Source organism: Diadema antillarum, unplaced genomic scaffold (genome assembly GCF_040938485.1).
Source record: "Diadema antillarum isolate AM-2024a unplaced genomic scaffold, OU_Dant_1.0 seq00001003_RagTag, whole genome shotgun sequence".
Lineage (NCBI taxonomy): Eukaryota > Metazoa > Echinodermata > Echinoidea > Diadematoida > Diadematidae > Diadema > Diadema antillarum.
This window is the reverse complement of record NW_027271841.1, coordinates 427,125-449,809: the sequence shown is the minus strand read 5'-3', so window position 1 is coordinate 449,809 and position 22,685 is coordinate 427,125. Positions and strand designations below refer to the sequence as shown.

At 40.8% G+C, this 22,685-nt stretch overlaps 1 protein-coding gene across 1 annotated transcript in view; it reads right to left on the bottom strand.

The window, feature by feature from the left end:
- LOC139742503 (uncharacterized) overlaps positions 1–22,685 on the bottom strand; it is a 52,549-nt gene that overhangs the window by 9,250 nt on the left and 20,614 nt on the right. Inside the window, exon 2 of the mRNA XM_071653038.1 lies at positions 7,364–7,802. Within this exon, the coding sequence (XP_071509139.1) occupies positions 7,364–7,802 (439 nt within the window). The remainder of the gene's footprint in view (positions 1–7,363; positions 7,803–22,685) is intronic.

The window sequence follows — 22,685 nt, the reverse complement described above, 5'->3', positions numbered from 1 at the left end:
CGACAATGTAATGCAGCGAAAATTTTCCCGCCGTTCTGTGTGTAACAGTAATCATTACCCCAATGCCAGGCTCGTCATGTAGGGCGGATCTTGCGCGTTATTGTGTTTGATTTGTTTCCAATTACACCGAAAGAGATACACCTTAATAAAAACCACCAAACGGTAAAGGTCTTACGTTGACATGGAAATATTTCAATGATATTGGCACGATAAAACCCTCGGGGCGAAATACTCTCAATATGACGATATTGAGATCTATACTAGGACCCTACCGCCAAAAATCTGTGCCAAAAATAGAGGTTACACAGCACTGAACGCTGAATACGAGCAGAAAACACACACAGAACTATGCGATGTCATTCACATTACATGCATCCTGCAACAGATATAGGACCTATGCAGTAAAGAACGAAGGACACAGAACCTGTTGAAAAACGCCATAATGTTGTGGCTATACAAAATTGATGAGGCACGTGTCAAGCAAGGAGGTATAATACCTCCTGGTATCAACTAAACTCCAGATCATTTCACGACGGGCGTGCCCAAAAGCCTACAATCGTAAACACACACAATTATAGTTATTTTAGTATTCTGCAGTCACTCCAACGAGTCATCGAAAATCGCCACAAACAAAAAACTCGTTAAAATCGGCGCAGTCTGCAGGCAGAGAGGGGGACTTCTCTCTCTAATTGTCGCGCGTAATTCGATCTGAGGGGCCGACGCTGGGCTGTTTTTACGACGCCCAGACGCATTAACGCCCGTTCCTTGAGGGCAAAGGGAAGTTGTTGAGGTGCATTTCCGTTTTTATTGATGCGTTTTTAATGAGTAGGTAGCGGCCATTGTTTTTGTTGTGTGCCGCTCTTGCGTGCTACCGCTCCGGGAGTGTACACGACAGTAAACGAAACGAGCTTATCGCCCCGAGACCGCGCTTAGTTTGAACCTTGAATGAACATCCAGTATTCGAGGGTATGCCCTTTTTTTTCGAGGAAACAACCTTTTATAAAGATTTAAATACCCCCTTTGATTGTTACGCAATGCTCCATTTTCAGTCATGAGATGTGGGCTCAACAACTGCATATAACTTTATAAGCAGTAACCATAATGATACCAGGGAGGTACACCTCCTTGATGATACCGATGACGTCATGAGAACAATTCTAAGGAACCAACTGTACTTCTGTTTCCCCGATAGTCTCCATCAAGTCTCCATACTACGAATCACTGCTCTCTAATACTGATAGCCTTCTTTCTCCCTGTGTGTCGGTCTCTAGCAAGTTTCTTTTCGGTCTCTGTCATTCACACTGCCTTTTGCAGATGAAACAAAAACCCAGCATTAGTGCTTCAAAATAGTTCTAAAATTTGAGTTAGGGATAGAAACAGGCAGTGTAAAAATTTGAACCAGTAAAATTTAAACCAGTAAATTGTTTAATATACAAAACGTGAACAATAGTTAAAATAAAATGTTTCCAGACTAAACCGTCTACAGTTATGGTTTAATGAGGAAAATAGAGATATCTCCTTATATTTTAGGGTTTATTGCAAAAATTTCATATGATAAAATGTTTTGTGATACAAGTTACAACTGACCTACACAAATGCATCAAAAGTGATATCTTGATACATTTTTTAAATCACTGCTCCCAAAGGTAAGCATGACCTTTAAACAATGATCGAGCTGTAAGTGTAATGATACGTTTATTTTGAATCGTCCACTCGTGCAATGTCACGAAATATTACCTTACACAACAACGTGACGGTCAGATGTGACAACATAATGCTTACATACAGTGACAAGTACAGACCCACGCTGTGCCTAGAAGGGGGTGGGGGTAGGGGGAAAATACATCCTGTCGGTTATTGTTTGGCCTTTGACACCACGGTAGCTCCAGCGGCGGACACGCGCTATTTCTCCTCGCCGCTTTCCACATCATCACCATCGTATCAGCGCTTTGCCAGTATCACTCTAAGAGGATTCGCCTTTTTATTCGTCGGAGGTATACAACGCAACAGCACATCCCTACCACAAGTCGATAATGCGTGAAGGAAATCCAAGCAGCGTAAATTTTGCCGAAACATCAAATCCACTCACAATCAAAATTTGTTTTTTTTCTGTTGTTTTTATTTCATCGTCTCTCATGCTGAGAAGGCAATTGTAACAGCAAACAAAACAAACTAATTTTATGCATTTATTTTTTTATCAACTTTTCTTGAGTATGTTTCGGTGTATTCTCGCTTCTATACTGAGAAGACAGTTCCATATAGAAGTTATTTCTTCTGCCGAAGATCTGCTGCAGAGGCCTACCTAAGATTGAAGAGTAAAAAAGCAACATCAACCAAACAGGATTCACAAAGCATTTTGACGGAAGCACCAACTCCTATTTTTTTTCCATAGAGCGAGGTCAGTAAATCTGACAAATATGCCCACTGATGTCCTCTGTCCCTTGTCAAATTTATAACGCCTTTATTTATTTAACTCTCAGCTATGAGCAGACGTCAACGTCACGGTATGAATTCTTTACGAGCAGAGCGGAAGGAGCATTGAGGCACAGAAGATTGCGACCGGCTTGTATTACGCCATCTTCGTTCAGCTCCGAGTAAAACTTTTCCATTGAAAGGTTTACCTCAAGCAAACCGAAATGCCAGAAATCTCATTAACTGTATTTTTTAGATAAAGTTTGGAAGTTCGGCAGAATTTCAACGTTTCAAGTGTTTTTATCCAAATAGTGTGAACTGGAAATTAGATGAGTATTGAAGGTGATAATGATGATGACGCAATCGCCTCAGAAGCCTGCCATTGAACTTCTCACACATCTACACATAATGCATATCCGTAATTATCTTTTAATAGAATATAAAACAAATCAAATGCTGTGCATCTAATTATTGTGAAATTGCAATGATTTACCAAAAAAAAAAAAAAAAAGACGACTTTACAGGGGAAAGAGGGTTGGCGTCTTTCCAAGTAAAAAAACAAAAAACAAAAATAAAGAAGGAAATTCCAACGAGCAATTCGTAATTATCCTGTGTATTGCATGACACTAGATAGGTCAAAATAATACCCTAATCGGGAAGGCTTTTGCATGTCTATGTTGCCGATACACGAAGAGTAGTTTCAGTTTTCAGTGAACCTCCTTGTAGAAAAGCGGAGATTGGGCAGCTCCGTAGTTGCTGTGAATTAGTAACCAAACTACGATTTCTTGGGTATTGTGAGTAAACCAATGAAAGACTTCTGATGCGAGAAAGCATCGTCTCATACAAGGGGCATAATTTTGTGTTACCTTCTCAATCGATGTCTGATCCAATCCATTTGAATAGCACTCCATTTTCTTTGATTTTACTTTATTTGATAAAATCAAGAGCAATATTGGTATCTGTACAAAATTACACAAATCAAGGGTATTTATCTGTGACAAAAATATGTCGTTTCATCACGCTTTGATCATCACAATTATTGTAAATGCTATTTGTAAATAGAATAGATTGTTTACTCTTGGCTTTCAACATTATGCCCTATCCGAAAAGTAGCGACGGGTAGGCTATCTCGGGGCGAACGCAAGCTATTCTCCACAAAGTCAGCCGGTTCTGTAACATTCTAATGATCTGTACAATTTCACCTGCATGAATTTGACAGAGCAGGAATCACGCACCTTGAGGCAGCGTTTTGTTTTCTGATCGTGGTACATGCTGAATCGTGTACTGAATACTGCCGCCAAAAAGGAGGGAAAAAGATGACATCCCGAATTCTGTTTGAAAAACGTTCCTGACCGACTTTCCTGATGAGATATGATGGATAAAAATGATTGTTTCATCGAGAAAAGAGAGAGAGAGGGAGAGAGAAGGCGCCCGAGAGCTGAAGGGAATTGGTGATTAACGGCGAGCTGTGGTTGAGGAGGATAGGGTCGGCTCGGACGGGTGAGTTACGGCGAATGGCTCGCCTGAAATGAGGGTTCTCCAGCCATTGCTGTTAAAGGGCGCTGGCTGTTTTACGTTAGGCTATCGTTCTTTCATTCCTTCGAATCATTCATGCTGTTTATTTTGCTTATTTACTATATTCACGTTTTTTGTTTTCCTCGGAGGAGGGGAGGAGGTGAGGTGGAAAGACTCTTAACTACGATAGACCTTCTTTCCTAGAGTGAAAATACGTCTAAATTATCTGTATTATTATAGTTATAATCCGTGGCATGCGCATGTTCATATTTCGATGCCATGTGTCAACTGAAGAGAATTGCCAAGTCTTGGTTATACAGATTGCTATGAAAAGTCATTCCCAAATGTGTCTTGTTGTTGATTTTTTTTTCTTTTGCAATCGGCTTTTTTGAGGAACTCCTTTTCTTTATTTCACCGCCTTTTCCGCGTCACATGTTCTCTCACTATCTCCTACCTTCACGTTTTGTCCCTCATGTAGGTCTACATAGTTAAGGCGTTGTTTTTATTTTAGTTGTGGTTATTAAAGACGCAGGTGTTGGCGGAGAGATATCTCGCCGTGTATAGTCTAACTCTCTGGAGACTCGTTGTTCTCCTGTTTCCGCGGCTAATCTGCGGCGAAGTGTCCACCACAGAGTGGAGACACGTTCGCTTATCTCCCCAGCACGATTTCCTCTTTCTATTTTCACGTATGAGGATAAAAGCTTCTCCATTCGCAGACGATCTGATCATATTTCTACAGTTTCCGTCTAATTTTGAGCTGACAGTCCAGGTCAAAAATTCCGACGCATTACATCAAGCGGAGAATCAATTGCTCTTTTGTCCCAATTCCAGACTTAGTTTGCAATCATCAATTATATCCATATTGATAATCAGGCAACTTGAAAGTCATCTTCTCGGAACTGTTCACAAGGTGACTTTTTTTTAAAGGTGTGTGCCTCGTCCGAGACGACATTAAGGTGTCCCTTTAAGCTCTGTCGTTGAGGGACTCGTTAAAAATTTGCTCCGGTATTTGCCCCGATCGTAACCCGCCGATACGGTTCACTGTCTGGACTATATTTCTTGGTATCGGGCAGGAATTAAGATGACAAGAAGTCATGCCACTAATCTTTCATCCCGATATCTGTCTGTCTTCCCCGTTTTATTTATCATACTGTCCCTTTCTATATCCAATTTTCCTTTTTAATAGAATCGCCCATCGTCTGCTTTTCTTCATGCCATGTTTTCCAACATTTTCTCTTCAAATATTACCTACCAAAAACTTATATCATCCCATTCTGACGGTTTGTTGTACTTTTTATAGGTAGGTCTGAACTAGGCTAAGGTCTTTTCTGACGATGAACGAATGCATCGTTTCTGACAAGCTGGAAAGTCAGGTCCATGATCAAGTATCGACAACAAAGGTTTTCCGACAAACAGAGGTTTTTTAAAGCTTCTGAGTAAACTACATAGATAATTCTGAGATGTTTGTCGGAAAATAAACGAGTTGCCTCTAGAAGACGACGGAGTTGACGAAATGGAGAAGAGAAAATGATAAATGAATACAGGAATAAGCGAGTAGGCGTGTGCGTGTGTAAGAGAGAGTGTGTGTGTATGCTCAAAAGAAATAAAAAGAGAAAAAGAGGTGGGGGGTCCTCAGTATTGTAATATATATTACAATATTTCGAGAGTAGAGGCGGAGTAGACATAGAGTGAAATAGAATTTAGCCGTCGAGCGCGAGCTTTACCTTGCACAAAGGGTATTTCCTGGTTTCGGGGCAAAAACTTGGACACAAGATTTCAGATTACTTTCTTTCGGTCGTGTAATTCACTGTTTTGTTTCCTGATTTTGTAAAATACAATCATTCACATTTATGATTTATATGAAAAGAACGTAATTGGGTGTCACCTCTCAATGTCACCGATGGCACTGTACGGGCCTATCTCGGATTGATAAAGACCAAGGATATGGAGTGGTTTTATGTGTGAGCGCATGTCTTCCCCCACATCGCATCCAGCCACAAGTTCTACGACTTTTATGAATGCCCGTCACTTTGAAGCGTAACGTTCTGAAACAGGTGCACCTAACATCCGCGGCCCACACGAATATGACATAATATTCCAGCAAAGCAAAATATACATCCTTTACTTCCCTCCGGGGAATAACTCTAATCTAGTAAAATATGGGATGTCGGTCGCAAAACTCCCCGCTCCTATCTTTGTAATCCCCGTTCTCTCGCTTTTACTTCCGTATTATTTACGGCTTCCTTTCCCGTTCTATTCTTTATGGACGTAGTAACAGGTGGTCATGCATAGGCTCCCGCGAACCACGGTATCTCTGGACCGGTCACGAAAGCTATTACGTCTAGTTTGTAGTAATTAGGTGGTTCATATAATTCGCTTTTGATTGCAAAGTGATATGTACAACGTATCTATTGTGGGGGAAAGCGCGTGCATGCCTGGTACCAAGGAGCAAATGGAAGAGGAAGGGCGAAGGGGTACGAGAGAGGAAGGAGAAAATATAATAGGAGGAGGAGATGGTGAGAAGGAGATGTTGGAGGAAGAGGAGAATGAAACGAGGAAGGAGTGTTAAAACAAAGGGAAGGGGGGACAGTGAAGTAGGTGGAGGAACATAGCAAGGAGAAGAATGAGGAGCTATAGGAAGAAGGAAGAATTCCAAACAGGATCAGGACTATGATGTAGCAGACGACCGAATACCCCCTTTCATTAATTTTTTGCCGATAGTCTTTTTGTTCATTTGTCTAGATTTTTTTTCTGTTACTGATGTTTCCTGTAATTAAAAACGAATCTATCTACTTGCCATAAGTCTGTGTAAATAAGACTGCGAAAAATGTAGATTATGACGGTTAAAAGCAATATTGCCGCTACTATAAGGCATCGACAACATTGCCATTATTTTTGTCATCATCTGTCGGCTATATCTGAAGCTATTGGAGAGGATGGTTTAAGCTTGGTTCACTTTACATATGCAAAATTGTATGTTACCAGCAATGCACTACTTTAATTTCTTTCTTCTTCTTCTTCTTCTTCTTTTTAAATAAGACAAGTCACTCCGGAAGTGCTCTCATGGAGTAGATGCTTGTATCAACTGAAGCTACTGTCGTCGTGTAGTGAGCAACACTCCATGTGCATCCAAACCCTCGGCAAGCTACAACCTTGTTCTCAACATCAAAATATCTGCAAGTCGACAATGAGGGCGTAAAACAATTTCAGCGTCGATTTATACATGACTGGTAGGTCACTTGCTGCGATCATAATCGCTCGCATTTTTTTCCCTATTTGACGTATGATTTGACGATTTGACAAGAAAAAGAGTCAGTCTAGTAGTTGACCTATTGAACGTGAAGCAATTTGATATTCACAAGATAAACATGTAGGTCTAGCCTGGAATTTAAGCAGAAAAAATGATGGACAATTTCATTCCAGCCGTAGTTCTCACCATTGCTATCTGGACTTCCTTTCATAGTGAGGTCGTCTGCGCCATTTGTTGTACCCTGATGGTGTCCTAACGCCGTGGGCGAAACAATGGGCGGACTCGATGCTGTAACGGGGGGAGAAACTCCACCCCCTAAGCCACCTCCGCCGCCTCCGCCGCCACCGCCTGCGCTCGACGACTTGAGTCCGTCCAGATCGTGTGAGATATAATCGGAGTGGGACGTCGGGTGGTGCGACGAGGGGTAGATGCGGTAGCAGGACGCCGGAGTGTGAGGGGCAACTCCGCTGGAGTGCAGGCTGCGTGCACTGGCCGTGGTCGCAGAGCTCCAATCCTGGAACTGAGGGTGATGTGTCGGAGCCTGGTGGGGGTGGTGAATGCCAGCCGTCTGGGCAGAATGGTAGGACATGCTTGACAACGGCATCCCCGAACTCCCAAGAGGACGCTGCAAGAAGAAAAGAATCAGGAAACAACGTTGAGTTACTTGCTATAATATCATATCCATCGACTTTTCTTGAAAGTGTGTAGGTGTGTGTGTGGGGGGGGGGGGGGAGGCGTCACATCACAGGCCTACATACACTATTCACAGTAGCTCCCACTGGTTATACCAAGGAAGTAATAGGCGAGCCTAGTAGTATTTCTTTGGTCATACTGAAGTGCTGCCAGTTAACGAACAATCATGAACAAAAACGGCTAAAATTTGACAGAGAGTTGCTCGAACGCTTTTCTTCACGAGTCCACTCTTTTCATGATCTTGCATTCAGAAAACTGCATTTTTTTTTTCATTTTGCCGGTCGATAATACTACAAAATTTATCAATTAATAAGTCGAGATTATTTACTCTTGAAAAAGAGAGAACGATTGTATAGCACTGTAATGTCTCAATTACATTACAGTGAATGACGGCGTTACTGAATTGCTGATTGAAGATCCATCTTCACATTCGCACAGCTATTCATTCATTTTCTAGAGACGTTTTCATCATCGAACAGAAGCCATTCATTCAGTGATAATCAAATCAACCAGTATGTCAGAACCGATATTTTCCACGCCTTGAATGAATGCATAGTGACATCATAAATACTGCCAGACACTGCCATTTGAAACTTTGTGTGACTGGTAACCGAATTCTGGCTGCCTGATCGAAAAGATAGGAGACGTAGGAAAGTCGTAGACTCATGAGATCATGATTACATTACCAAGTATTGGGTGAAGGGTACATAATTATAGATGAATGTGCCGTAAGCTTCAGGCACCAAGTGTACAATGCACACTCGGAGTTATTGAAGAAAATACGCCTGCCGCACAAGAGACGTCACAGTAATAAAAGAAGATAATTATGGTCCAAGCATACTTGCTGTCCACATTCCTATATTATGCTATTGAATCGTCTTAAAGATTTCATATCAGTCTTCTGACGTCACAACGAAATGAAGAAAACAACACATTTGTGTCTTTTGTTGTTTGTTACTTTGTTTGTTTGTTTGTTTGTTTGTTTGTTTATGGTGAATTTGTAGTTTATTCTGCTTCAGTCCAAAAACAAAGCCGTCACAGAGTGCTGTAAAATGTATTTTTTTGAACGATTACTTTGCCCCTTTTCATATTTTTTGTTTGCTTTTACCTCGAGGGATTGACGCCAAAAAAAGAGAAAAATTAACGCACGTCTCTAATCAACACAATGAGGTCATGCATCCCGGTAGAAAAAAAAAAACAGCTTACAATCGCCATTTGTAACAATCAAGTCACCGCTGGTGTTTGATGGTAACGAAGTATAGCATTGTGGCTGAGAGCATTTACTGCCAAGGTTGGAAGTTACACTTGGTCGATGTTTATATCATGGATCGGGAAAAGAGGCAATCAGCGGGCTGCAACATATTCACTCATGCAATAGTCAATATTAACTACTTCCTGTTTTCCCTTTCAGCTCCTCGTTTTCCTTTTTTTTTTCTTTCAGGAGAGCTTTCAGGAAAATCAGTGGAAATGCTCTCTCCGAAAGAGTGGCAAATAGGGGAGAATTTTCTGGTACGGGTGCATCATCGTAATGATTGGGTCCGACGCATTTGTCATCTTCCTGAGGAATCAATTTTGGTGTATTCTTTGCGGCAGAGAGCATAGCGTTAGAGGAAGTGGGATGAAGAAAGGGAAGATGAAGAAAAATGGAGAAAACGATGCAAGATGACAGGAAAATATAGAAAAAGGAAGTCAAAGAAAAGAAGACGCAACAGAAGTGGAAGGAGAAAGAAGAAAAAGAAAGGAGATCACCAGGAGGAGGAGGAGGAAGAGGAGGGGGAGGAGGAGGAGGAGGAGGAGGAGGAATAGAACGGCGAAGAAAAAGACAAACAAGGTTCGTACAATTATAGTTATATTAATGTATAAAATATTACTAAAAAACTGTTTATATCTGACGAATTGAAATAAGAAAAAATGGTGAAAGACCTCGGGACAATGTGAGAGAGCACCATTCACCTCTACAACCTTTCTACTCTCAAGTACCTCGAAATTCCTCACCAAGACGCCATCTCGCCTGCCCCCATCCATCTTCTCCTTCCTCCTCCATCTCACTACACCGCACCCCTCCCCCTCCTCCTCCTTCCAGCTCCCACCCTATCTTCCTGACCCTTCCTACCCCCACCTCTAGCTCTAGCTCCTAACTCCACCCCACCCCGAGTCTCCACCCGGTTCTGTTTTCAGCAGGCGGCTCAAGAGAAATTTGTATCGCCTTCTGAAGCGATTGTCGTCACGTATGAATCATCGGTAGCGAGGTATGATAGGCCGACCCCGACAGGGGTAATTCACCTGCTCTACTTTCATCACTACCCGTCTCATCAAGCGAACCGCATCATCCATTCATCCATCCATCTGCTATGTGTCTATCGACGTTGCCTGCTAGCTCTAGCTATGGTAGGTCGGTGGGTGGTGTTCAGCGATGGTGCCCTGGTGAGGGGGTCGGGGTGGTGTCATGTGCTCTTGATGGCGACAAGTTCATTTTTTTATTCCCGGTCATGTTAGGGATGGACTAGGAGAGCACCGAGTTTGCATCATCATGGTGTCTTCAGTGAATGGCCAGTAGGTGTGGTGAAAAACATGATGGAGGGTGGGGTGGGGTAATGGTAGAGGGTTGTACTGTATAATGTCAGCGGCAACACACATTTGCATCGGATCTTCCTATTATACCGACATAGCTTTTGGCTCAATGCCTTGATGAGCAAGATCACGCAGAATTGCTGATTTATACAAATGATACAAGCAATAAATATAAAGTAAATACATCGGACTGTGATATTGAAGAATAATCCCATGTTGCAAATCCTACACCCATTATTATAGCAGACGGTGCAAAGAAACGTCCATCGTTTGACCGATCCTCTCATGACCAATCAAACTGGACGAATAACGCATAGTCGAGGTTCCTTCTTTTTGGTATGGTTATCGTTGTGTCTGACATGAGTTTGATAGCACATTCACGAAGATAATTATGACGTCCTCGGTATTTAGATGCTACATTTAATACATTGTCTCATTAGCATACAGATGAGATAAATGTTCGTAATGTGAGATTGCATCAGTAGGAACATTTCGGTGACACGCCATTTCTGTCGGGAGTGACTGGAACTGTACACAAAACGTGCAATACCATGCAGTTATCGTTTTGATATCTTTATGCTGCCCTTCATATAACATGTAAGACCTATACAGTGTATAAAAATGTCAACAATATCGGTCTTGTGCCGCGAGCCTGGAATACGGAATTTGCAGCTTTGGGGTTTCGATTTCGTAGCTCTTTGTACCATGGAGCTATGCGCGTACTATGACAGTCTTGGTGGATGAGTATGTGAAGCGCATACCACAATATCACCAGAGAGTTCGACTGACATTATTTTTTTTTCTTTGAACCATGTGACGTCACAGCACCCCACAGGACTCGGCACGAGAACTAAAGATTTCTTCTTTTTTTTTAATCCCACTCTGGAGAATAAGCTTTCTGCAAAGTCAAACATCATTATTATCGATTAAGCCAACAGAGAAATTTTGCAATCCGCAGACATACTACAAAATCTTTTGCTGATCAACAAATTATATTAATTCTGTATTCATGAACTCTCATAGCGATAAATACAATATGATAATGTCTAAAGTCAAAAGGTGTATTCTATTGCTTTTTAGGGTAATTCAAACACCAAAAGAACAAACATAAACGTAGGGCGTAATGCAATACCATGACATGATTTTGGCAACAGTCGATTTTACGTACCATGTTTCCATCTCATATCAATTAACGATGAACATCTAATACATCGTGACTACCGTTCTAGAGTACCAAGATGGACATAGCTTGAATCTCTATCTTTCGTTTGACAAGAAAAAGATGCGCAAAAATGTAGTCGTTTTGGCTAAAAGCATATCAGAGATTGGCAGCACTTTGTATAAGGCTATATACTTCTGTACTTGTCAAAAGATTTCTGATTGCGCCTTTAACTGTTCACACTAGCTGGTCACGGACGAATCCGTGAGCTTTAGTTCCGTCACAGTTGCCCAATTAATCTGTCCCCGCGGCTAATTACGTCTTTTTCTCCTCATCACTTCGCATGGTTAACAAACACGACTAAAATGTGAGGCCGTTATTAGCTGCGTATGATAGCAGTCATGCGTTGATTTCTGCCTTTATCACAATACGTGCGCTGGGGCTGTTGCATCCTTACGTTCCCGAGCGAACTCGATTTAATAACTTCATATCTGTCAACGTCACCCGTATTATTGACTTATACTTTCTTCTCATACCCATTCGTTGGATCCCGTCTACTAGGCCACTGTGAACTAGAAATATCGGATTCCACGTGGTTGATTTTTGTTTCTTTCTATATAAACTCAAGGATTGCGTCGCTTTGGATGATAATTTTATGTAGAATTTATCGTCTTATTACGCGAGACTGGTGTCCTGAAGCTTGAATTTGTTTCTGCGTTGTGTTGGACTAGTTCCACGAGAGGATTTGACAAGCGCTGTTTAGTGGCGCATGATTACACGTCTCAAGTACCTATATTTGCGAGCACACATTATACAGACGGTCCTTGAGCAAAGCCATGAATGGGTTAGAGGTCGGTGTTTGAAGGGAAATGGAAGGCAATTAAGACATAGCCATTAGTTTTACCTTTAATCATTCATTTATTTTTGCATCTTTCTATTATGGACTGAAACAATAACGAAAGTCGTTTAATATTACTAATGTTTGATACATTTAATAATCTTGCGTTGAACCCCGATCGTAAAATGCGTGACGTACAATCTCTCAACGAACCTGGCATTGGTACAACTGCGTTCCTTTTACATCTTTCAGTGGAGAGAAAGATTAGATGGACATTTTAATTGCATAAAATATGCTAAAATTCAAAGGAAAAATGCAAATTCGAGAATGACAGAGGAGCTTTATTTTCTCAAGTTTGTCACAAATTGCAGCCATGAATCAAGGATTCAATTACAAAGTAAACAATAAGTAAAAATTATAATGAATAATAAATAGAGCTCACTCATTACATGAATGAACAGAGACTCTACCTCATACGAAAACTTACAATGAACAGTTAGATTACAATAAACAGACAAAAAACACAAAAAACAACAACACGTGGTTTCTTGACTTTTTGTGGTTAACTACAGGGCCAAGTGATGTAACGGCAACAAAACAGAAACGTAAAAGAAATATAAAATGAACACATTACAATAAAGTATAGGAGAATCATATTCATGACTAATCCTTTGATTTAGATTTTGGTTTGTAAGTATGCTCTTAATCGGGAAGAGTATTATGATCATTTTCTTGCCAGTTATGTCTCAGAATATGCAAACGCACATAAAGACAGTCACATACATGGATGATAGTGTGATTTTTGAGGAGGAACAACACAGTCATGTACCCACGTAATTGCGTAACTTCACACACAAAAAACAAAGTAGCAACTCGTTCTGCCGCATGTTCCCCCCCCCAAAAAAAAAAAAAAAATACAACGGGACCCTCCGCAATGGTAACTTTAGAAATAGTGAATCAATCCAAATGCAATTTCAGGCTGATAAACTATACTTATACTTATTACTCACAACTTACTGAAAACCCCATCCGATTTGCTTCAGTAGTCAAAGAGAAATGAGGAGTTTTGTAGAGCGTGTCAAGAATCCCTTCCCTCCAAGTACTGTCCATTATGTTCACACATTATGCAATTCCAAGAGCATCCAAGTACTAAATTTGGAAGAATCAGACCCATGACATGCTTTACAAAGATCCACATTTCTCTGTGACCACTTAACCAAATTGAATGGGGTTTTCTGCAAAACATAGCTACGATGTTATGTTTTAAGACCCTGAAGTAGCATTCAGACAGTTTAATCATACTGGAAGTTTTCAGTGCGAAAATCCGGTTGTAATTTTTTTTTTGGACATACTGTAGAGTGTGCTAAATGGCAATACAGCTCAGGTGAACCGTTCTGTCATAAAGAAGCATTACTTCTCACAATCTATTCTTATTGGCTGATAACGCCATCTCGTGTTGTTTGCAAACCACGTTGGGCGCAAAAGTCCACATTTTAGGCTGGAATTTTCCGACGATCCCGCCTTCGCAAAGGCAGCAGGTTTCGGCCCAGGCTCTCGCATATTTTGTGAATAGAATGAACCCTCCCGGACTCGATAATATCGTCTTACGAGATACACTGAATAGATTGGTAAAAATATCCTTACAACTCCCAAAACAAAGAATACGGGTTTCCGGTATCAAGTAGTTGATGAGGGGAAAGTACCTGGAGACTGGACATGCAGAGAATTGGAGGGGGTGGGGCTACATTTTGTGTCGGTGTCAATTCACAATGCACGTGCCATTATGCGATTGTAAGCATAGTAAGTTCACCCATATAAAGACAGAGAGGTCAAATTTCCGTAGAAATCCTCTCGCAGACATCACAACATCTAAACTGCGTTGGTCGCGATGTCTTACATCAAGCTAATACGGAAGTTCAATCGAGCCCAACCCATTCGTCCTCCGTTTACTTACTGGATTTCGTATCGCGTTAAAGTTCTTCGAGGGAGGGAAAGGAGAACAAACGAACAAACAATCAAAAATCAAGACAAATAAGAGAAGAATAGCGTGTGCCATCTCGGAGAATCACGGAAGTATCTCAGTTCCTTAACCGCCGGTCAAGAACTTAAATAAAGCTGAACATTGATCAATTCAAAGATCATGATAATTATAATGTATTATGCACGTATTCTTTCTTTTTCCTCTTTTTCTCCATAGATTGGGAAGTCAATCTAAAGTGGTATTAAGTATTATTGAAAAAAAAGAAACAAACTAAGAATACTTCAAAGTACAATCCAATGACACTGTGCACCCGTTCACACGAAACGTGTGGACAATATGTAGGGATTGATCGTGTTAATCATGTTTCTTAGCCTCGTCGAGCGCCATCCCGAATTCGTGTTTCCCATGCACCCACCTACAAAGAAAAATACTCGCTGTACGTTTTCGTTGCAGCATAAGTCCAGGATTTCTTAGTAAAATTTGTAGAGCGGCTGCATATTGGAATTAGAACGTATCGCTCTTTAAGCCCGCTTGGAAAGAAAATATTTGAACGTCGTTTGGCTCTTCCGTTTTTGCCTGCTCTTTTGATACTTGTATTGTTTGGGTTGAATGTACTGACAGTCAAAAACAAGTACAAAACAAAACAAAGAAAAAAAACTAAGAGCGTTATAGTTGCTGTCGTCACGCTCTTTAGGAAAACCACACGCTCAATAATATTATATATATATCCCTCGCGGATTGCGCAAACTTGCCACTCCGCTTCCAGTCAGTTCAAGGTTCTCAGACCAGGCCGTTGTCTTGTTGCTAGGCAGCGGGAGAAAAAAGGGAGGGGCCGAGTTAGCGCCTCCACAACTTCCTCCGCTGAACACGCGAGCTCCCGGGTGCTGGGTTTTTTTGTTGTTGCTGTTTTTTTTTTTTTGTTTTTTTTTGTTTTTTCTGGCATAGCATTCGGTGGTGAGAAAGTCATCGTCTGAAAAAAAAAGAAACCCTAGCAATCTACTACCTCTATGAGTCAGGTACAGTTTAAAAAAAGCAACAATTTAACCCAAGATTTAAAAAAAATAATACAAACGATTTATGCCTGCCATAGCTTAACTTTAACGACCTTTCCAGGAATAATTTCAAATATCTCACTGAAGCAGATAAAGGCAAATTTGTACATAGCTATCAGAAATACATCACAAATAATATAGTTTAATCTGTATTTTTTCTGTCTATCTGACAAGGAGAAATGAATCCCATATTCTAACTACGTATAGGCCTGAAGACTTTTACGAACGAACTGAATTGAACTCTCTTTTCTCTGTGATTTAAAAAGGTTCAATTGTTATCTCTACGTCATTGCGTCATGTTTCCTCAGTCTCTGATGACTGATATCCCTACATAGGTAGGTCCTTCGAATGATCAGTCGCGACTTGTATAGCTGTATATGTGAAGTGTTTGTTATCTATAGGACTCGGCAAGATTCAAAGTGAGTGGGCGGACGCTGTCTCGCGGTTCATCGTGAGAACCGACCAAACAGTTTGAGTCGCGTGCATCGACCACATCTTCCTGCATGGCACTCCAGTGATATCTCTCTTATTCGTGCCTTTTTCTGTTTTGTTGTCTTTTCCTCTCTCTTTTTTTTTTAGGAGGGGGGGGGGGTGGTAGGTTTACCCACCACTCGCACGGAAACTTCTCTGGAGCTACTGCACAACGAGGAACCCGTTCACGTCTCTTTATAGTTCCTTCTTCAATACCCGCCTAAGATTTTCGAACAACTGCATCCTATATACACACACAAAAAAGTCATGTAGTTGCGAATAAATTAACCGAATAATTCTCTCGGAAATCAAACGGAAGGATATTCATGGTTTCTGACCACTGTGAGAAGATGTCAGTCACTGCATGGGAGAGCTGTCGGAGCAAAACTCCTTAAAAGTGTGTGGCAAAGCGTGATAGCGACAATTATCATCTGTGGCAGCGTTACTATTACTGCTAATAGTAGTAGTATACAGCAGTAGTCGCAGAAGCAGATGATGATGATGATAATGATATTGAAAATAATGATGATGATGATGATGATGATAATAATAATAATAATAATGATAATAATAATAATAATAATAATAATAATAATAATAATAATGATAATTATAATAATAACAATAATAATTTGATGATAATAATAATAATAACAATAATAATTTGATGATAATAATAATGACATCATAAAAACCAAAAATCATCATCATTCACTGGAATACTTATGGTTAAAATAATGCTGCTGATAGCCATATGGGCAATGGTATCTGCCGAACAACACTTTTTGCATTAGCGTCAAAAAAAGATACATTTACAAAAGCAAATATGTCTGGATACAGTACACTCTTTCAGGAAATTTCGTTCATGCCGGCCTACTGCCTTACCTTTCTTGAAAAAAAAAATTCAAATATTTCAAAATTCTAACTAATTATAAATGTTTGAGTTTCTTTTCTCACTACATTTATGAAATGATACCAGGGGAGTTTAATAGCATTTTTCTTTCATTGTGTGAATAGCCAAAGTGCGTGTAGATGGTGCGGGAGGTGAGAGAGGGGACGAAGTTTAGACTAAATTTTAAGTGAGAGATCACTAAAAAAATGAGCGACATGGAACAGTTTCTGACATTTCACTTAAATTCGACTCCTTCTAACCGAAAAAGAAGGATGCGACCTCTAGACCTGTGAAAATAAAGTAATGCCTTGTACATGCAGCTAACACAATCTTTTTCGTTGAATTAAAGAGGCAAGGTGTTTATAGGGAAGCCCATCACTGATGAGCGAGAGACCGAAAGACGCGACAAAGGACGCTCGCCCAAAGTTATCTGGGTCTTCTTCGACCGTGCTTCGGTGACTATTCGCCCGCCAAGTCCCAGCCTCGTTCTCCTCCTCCCATAACGCCACTCGGCCGCGCAACTCTCCTATTTCTATAAAGCAAACACGATATAAGTTAAGTGTTGACGGACGGGCGGCAAGCCGTCAGGTCGGTAGAGTGCGCGCTCTGTTTTCATTGTAACTATTTTATGTTTTCCCAACAGCGCACCCCGATCGCCCGGGTATTTTCCTTCCCTCCCCAATGCCGCGATCGTACCGTCTTTGGTTACAGAGCTTCGAAGTAGTATTACTGTCGTCGACTAGAGTTTTTTTTTTCTCTCTCTCTCTCCTTCCCCTTATTCATTTGAGCACGCTTCGTAAAAACGACACTCCAGCCCGGCGTCTACGTTACTATCAGAGGGGTATGCGGAGTCTACGTATGGTCAGGGAGGTGTAAGATAGGGGCAAACCAGTATCAAACTAAGCCAAATGACGGAGGGAAATATATCCACGCGTTCGTTTTAAAGACGTTGCACCAACCGTGTCTTATGTAATCATCATCATTGATGGCGTCCATGTTTGAAATAGAATCACAAGATTCACAGAATCTTAGAATCACAAAAATCACGAAGGGCAGCTTAATGACATGACATTATTCACTGAAGTACAGCGACAAGCTTTGAATGAAAATTCCACCCCGCGTTCAGAGCAACAAACCGAGCAGTAAACGTTTTCGTCATAATGGACATGAAATAAGAAAGTTACAGAATTCCAAGACCCTAAAGTTTTCACGAAACATGGCCGATAGAAACAAGCGCGTATGCAAATTAGGAAAAGTCACCTCGTCATAAAAATAATGTTCCCCCTTTGGTTTTACATCACCATGTTTGTTTTTCATAATGCGCCTTCCGTAACTCCGCTCCTTAACAGAATTAGCATTGCAGAATCGTTAGCACCAGTTGAAAAAAGAGGTAGATTATCTTTTATAGGGAAAACATACCAACTTGTAGTTGATATTTGTGTGCCAGCAAAGTGGAGGTTTGTGAGATCACGACAAAATGACGTCATGGATTGCGTTCCATGGGAAAGTGACTGATATCACTGTTATGGGGGAGAAAAAAACAACAACAACCTGAAATCAACTTTTACGCTAGAGGTGCTCTTTTATCAAGCTAACTTGAACATGACGTAGTTATTGTTATGGAGAGGACTTTCATAAGTGTGGGATATTGACAGCCCCACAACACTTTTCTAATGAAAGAAATCTCATTTTCACTGCGGAAAGTCAAACCATGTGCATGATTTTCTTGTCTTCGTTTTGATTTGTGTTTAATTCTTTTATGTCCGCGCTGTACACTTTGTAGAGATCATCTAGTGTTAGGCATAAACGGGGCTTCTTGGAATAGATCCCTGGCACTGAAAGAGACTTATATGAAAGAAAGACAACATGAAATATAAGGCAACATCAGGAATCTTACTCTTAGTTACAAAGTTTTCCGGTGGTAGTGTATCAGTCTTGTGCCTGATACAGAGACACTATGAAGAGAGGAGAGAGGAGGTGGGATAGAAAAAAATTACAGATGGAAAGGGAGGGAGAGGAAGAGAGAAAGAGAGAGGGGGATAGAGTGAGAGATAGAAAGACAGAAAGACATATATAGAGAGTGAGAGGAAGGTAGAGAGGGGGGGGGGGGGATATCAGCGAGGGACGCTGCTGGCGGAGGTGAATACCCCCCGTATTTGCACGTGTGGGATTAAGGCAAATCTCCCTCCATGAACTTAATTGATTCGACTCGAGAAGAAATAACACGCGCTTGATCTTGGTCAAATATTAGTCTGAATTCATTGTTCTCCCGGGCTCCTTGCTCCTTGCCTCTGACATTGGGACGTCTCCTTTCCTTTCGTGGTATACCTTTTATATTTTCTCTTCTTCTTTTTTTTCAAGCCTTAATGTGTGTACGTCAAGAGATGACAAATACATCCTCTAAAATACACGGTATCGCAAAACAAGGCAAAATAGAAACACATAACCTCCTGAATGAATAAAAATCACTCAGTCAAACGCCTTTACCTTTGTGAAACAGATTGGTCATTAAATGTGCGTTTATTCGTGGTGGTATATATTACGTAATCGCGTTATCTTCATAAGATCGTAACTAACTGCATATACCGTACAACCGCCGACACAGCGATCGAGATTGTACTTTTGTCCAGAGTAATAAAGGTAACGATACAAAGTAATGATGATGATGATGATGATGATGACGATGATGATGACGATGATGATGGTGATGGTGATGGTGATGGTGATGATGATGGTGGTGGTGGTGGTGGTGGTGGAGGTGGTGATGATGATGACGATAATCACCCATTGGCTAGATGACAGGAATAGCCATCCGACACAAAAGTACTGCTGTTCTGTGTTTTGTGTTGATGTCTAAATCACAACACATAAAGTCTGACGGTTTGGATAGAAACAATATACATATCGCCCTATACAATCATTCAAAGTGAAGCAGCGAGGCTCCCCTTCTCACCCTCCCTTCTAACCATCATATATACACACACACATTCACGCATACACACAGATACACATGAGCAATCCTCGTGTCACCCCGACCGTGTTCCTGACAATTTACAATTTACTGACATCGCACACCGTAATCCACTCAAAGCGAAGCTATACACTTTCATCACACGACTTTTCCAAAGTGTACATAATATGGCCACATCCACACCTCGTGTGTTTCCGGTTCTATGACGAGAACTATGTCCGTCCCCAACAACTTCGCCCCGACGGTCGCGTGAATTACATATTTTCGCCCGCGAATGATGGATGATAGAGTGGACTATTACAGCGCAAATAGCTGTATCAAATTCAGAATTGGGTGTGGAATGCGAATACTCCCAACGCCGGGCAAGTTCAAGTTATCCCAACTGTGCATATAATACTTTCCGTTTCAAGGCTACTCCACTCTTCAGTGGATTGATACTCGTAGTGACGTTACTTCGTGATGATAATGATCATACAGATTATGATTTGATATCTTAGTACACATCACGAATTTTACCGTCTTCCAATGTTCCAATGTCAATTATACAAGAGCGTAAGCAAAACATATGGAATATTCAAGACCCTCCTCTGGTTCAACTCTGAACATCGCACTAAGAATCAACTAACTCTAGAATTGAACAAGCTGCACTATTAGAAAACGGAGGGGTGCCCTCTTATGCAAACAAAATCTATGATAAATACTCAATTCATTGGCTACATAATAATTACACTTGTAAAACTCTGCTATGTAAAGAATGCTTTAATCTCTGCATTCCCTAGCCTGTGGTCCTTGCGCTTTTTAAACTGGAATCGGTTTCGAATTGACGATCTTTTAAATAAAAATGAAAATACTAGTACATTTTTGAACGAACATGGATTGCGCGTGTCATCGCCTGACAACATAAACTTTTGGAAAACAAAGGGACAAAACTTTAGCATCATAGGCTTCTACAGCATGGATAAATGGCCGACGTTTTGACATGCAGAAAGGAAAGTACACACGAGTTCAACAGAACTACGGATCACATTGACAAAGGCAACTTTGAAGGAAGTTCCTTCAGTCATTTCAAGAAAAAAAATTGAGGACAAGTGCCACGTGGGAATAATGCTTACTATACTATAATCCACTATAATGCCTATAGTTAACAACAACAAAAAAACAAAAAATAAGAAAAAAAAAAGGGTCTGTAGCTGCCTCTTCCCCCGAGGAAAGAAAGAATAGGTCTATCTCTTCCATCGGTCTTTTGTTGCCCTTTTTCTTCTGTCAAAACAAAAGGTAACATTGGCTGTTTCCCACGAGTGTACCGTCTGTGACGCTGCCTGCTCTGTTCCGTTCGAGCTGACTAAGACCAAAGCTTGTGTCGGACTTAAAACGCCGGGCTAGTAGCACGCCAGGCTCCGCCCTCCTGTACACTACACTTGCGTCTGTTGAACTTAAGTCACTTTCCTTAAATGACTTTTCTATAAATCGGTTAAAAGATTGGCACCATTTGGACACTTTTTTTTTTTCACTTCAAAGATTCCATTTGGAGCACTAAGTAAAGATAAAAAGATCTCGTGGCCCAATTAGCATTTTATGAAATACTGTTTTGCATCGTCTCTTCACTTATCAACTAAAAACCTCAGGAATATACGAATATAATTATGTGGGAATATTTAAATATATATGTATCATCGTCATGAAAAGGCATATGAAAATTCATTGGAGAGACAAAAGAGGCTTGGTTTGACTTAAGGGTACGCATCACAATGATGGGGGAAGTTATCGGGACTTGAAATCGGGGTTTTAGCCTATGGCGTCAAGGCTACAGCCACTTCTACTATATATGTTCAGAGACGTATATAGGCTCAGCATCGTTCTGACGTAACAGCGTTTTGACACATTATCTTGCTGACCCGTCATGCTTTGAGGGATAACTCGCTTCTCATTAAATCGCGAAGAACAGCACTATTATCGAGCCATGCCATACCTTTCCGATGTTCATCACGTGACATGGAATCATTGCAAAGTTCGCGTGTTTCCGAAAATCCTACACTATCCTCTGTTGCTCAGGGTTTTCCTCGCATTCTTTAAAAGCAAAAGAACTAGCGCGTTTCGGCAATCGTGAAAAGATATCGTCTATCCTGACTGGGACTAACATATCATATCTGCATGTCCTATTGTATTTGACAATATAAAATTACTAATATTCCTTGTAATTTCTCTGAAGGGATTGTTTGACAATGCACCATATCTTTAATCTTCCCAGGTGAACACTGTCACCTAAAAACAAAAACGAAAACAAAGGATGTATCGCACATTTCTCACTAGGTTTTGTTTGCGCTGTCTTTGTTTTTTCTGTTTTGTTTTTGTTTGCAAGGGCTTTGCTTGTTTAAATATGCGTATTCAGGGGCCCAGGCCAATTTAGGTTTCCTCCGCAACGGTGCTCCACACGCTATTCCATGTCAACCAGCCAAAGAGACGCCTGGTCTTCCCGCGCGAGCTTCCGGCCACGGCTGCTATTGCTTCCCTCTAAAAACACCGGTCTACTTTTGATCCTTTTTATACAAATTGTTTCACACCTATGCCGAAGAAGGAATTGAGGCTTAAGACGAATTCCTCCGTGATGAAGAAAATTCTGAAGGAAAAAAAAAAGTACTAGTCACCTGTTCAAGGTCGACCTGAATATGCAAAGCCATACCTGGTTTGCAATGATATGGCATCTCGTGAAAATTTCAAGATCTATACAGGACCAGGGCTGAGAAATATAAACAATGAAACAATAGCATTGGGGGGGGGGGGGGAAACACTTAGATCTGATTCAGTCGACAAAAGAAGAAGAGAAAGCAAAAGTTTAACGTATGACGCGATAAAGAAATGCTGTAGAAATATAGGATATGC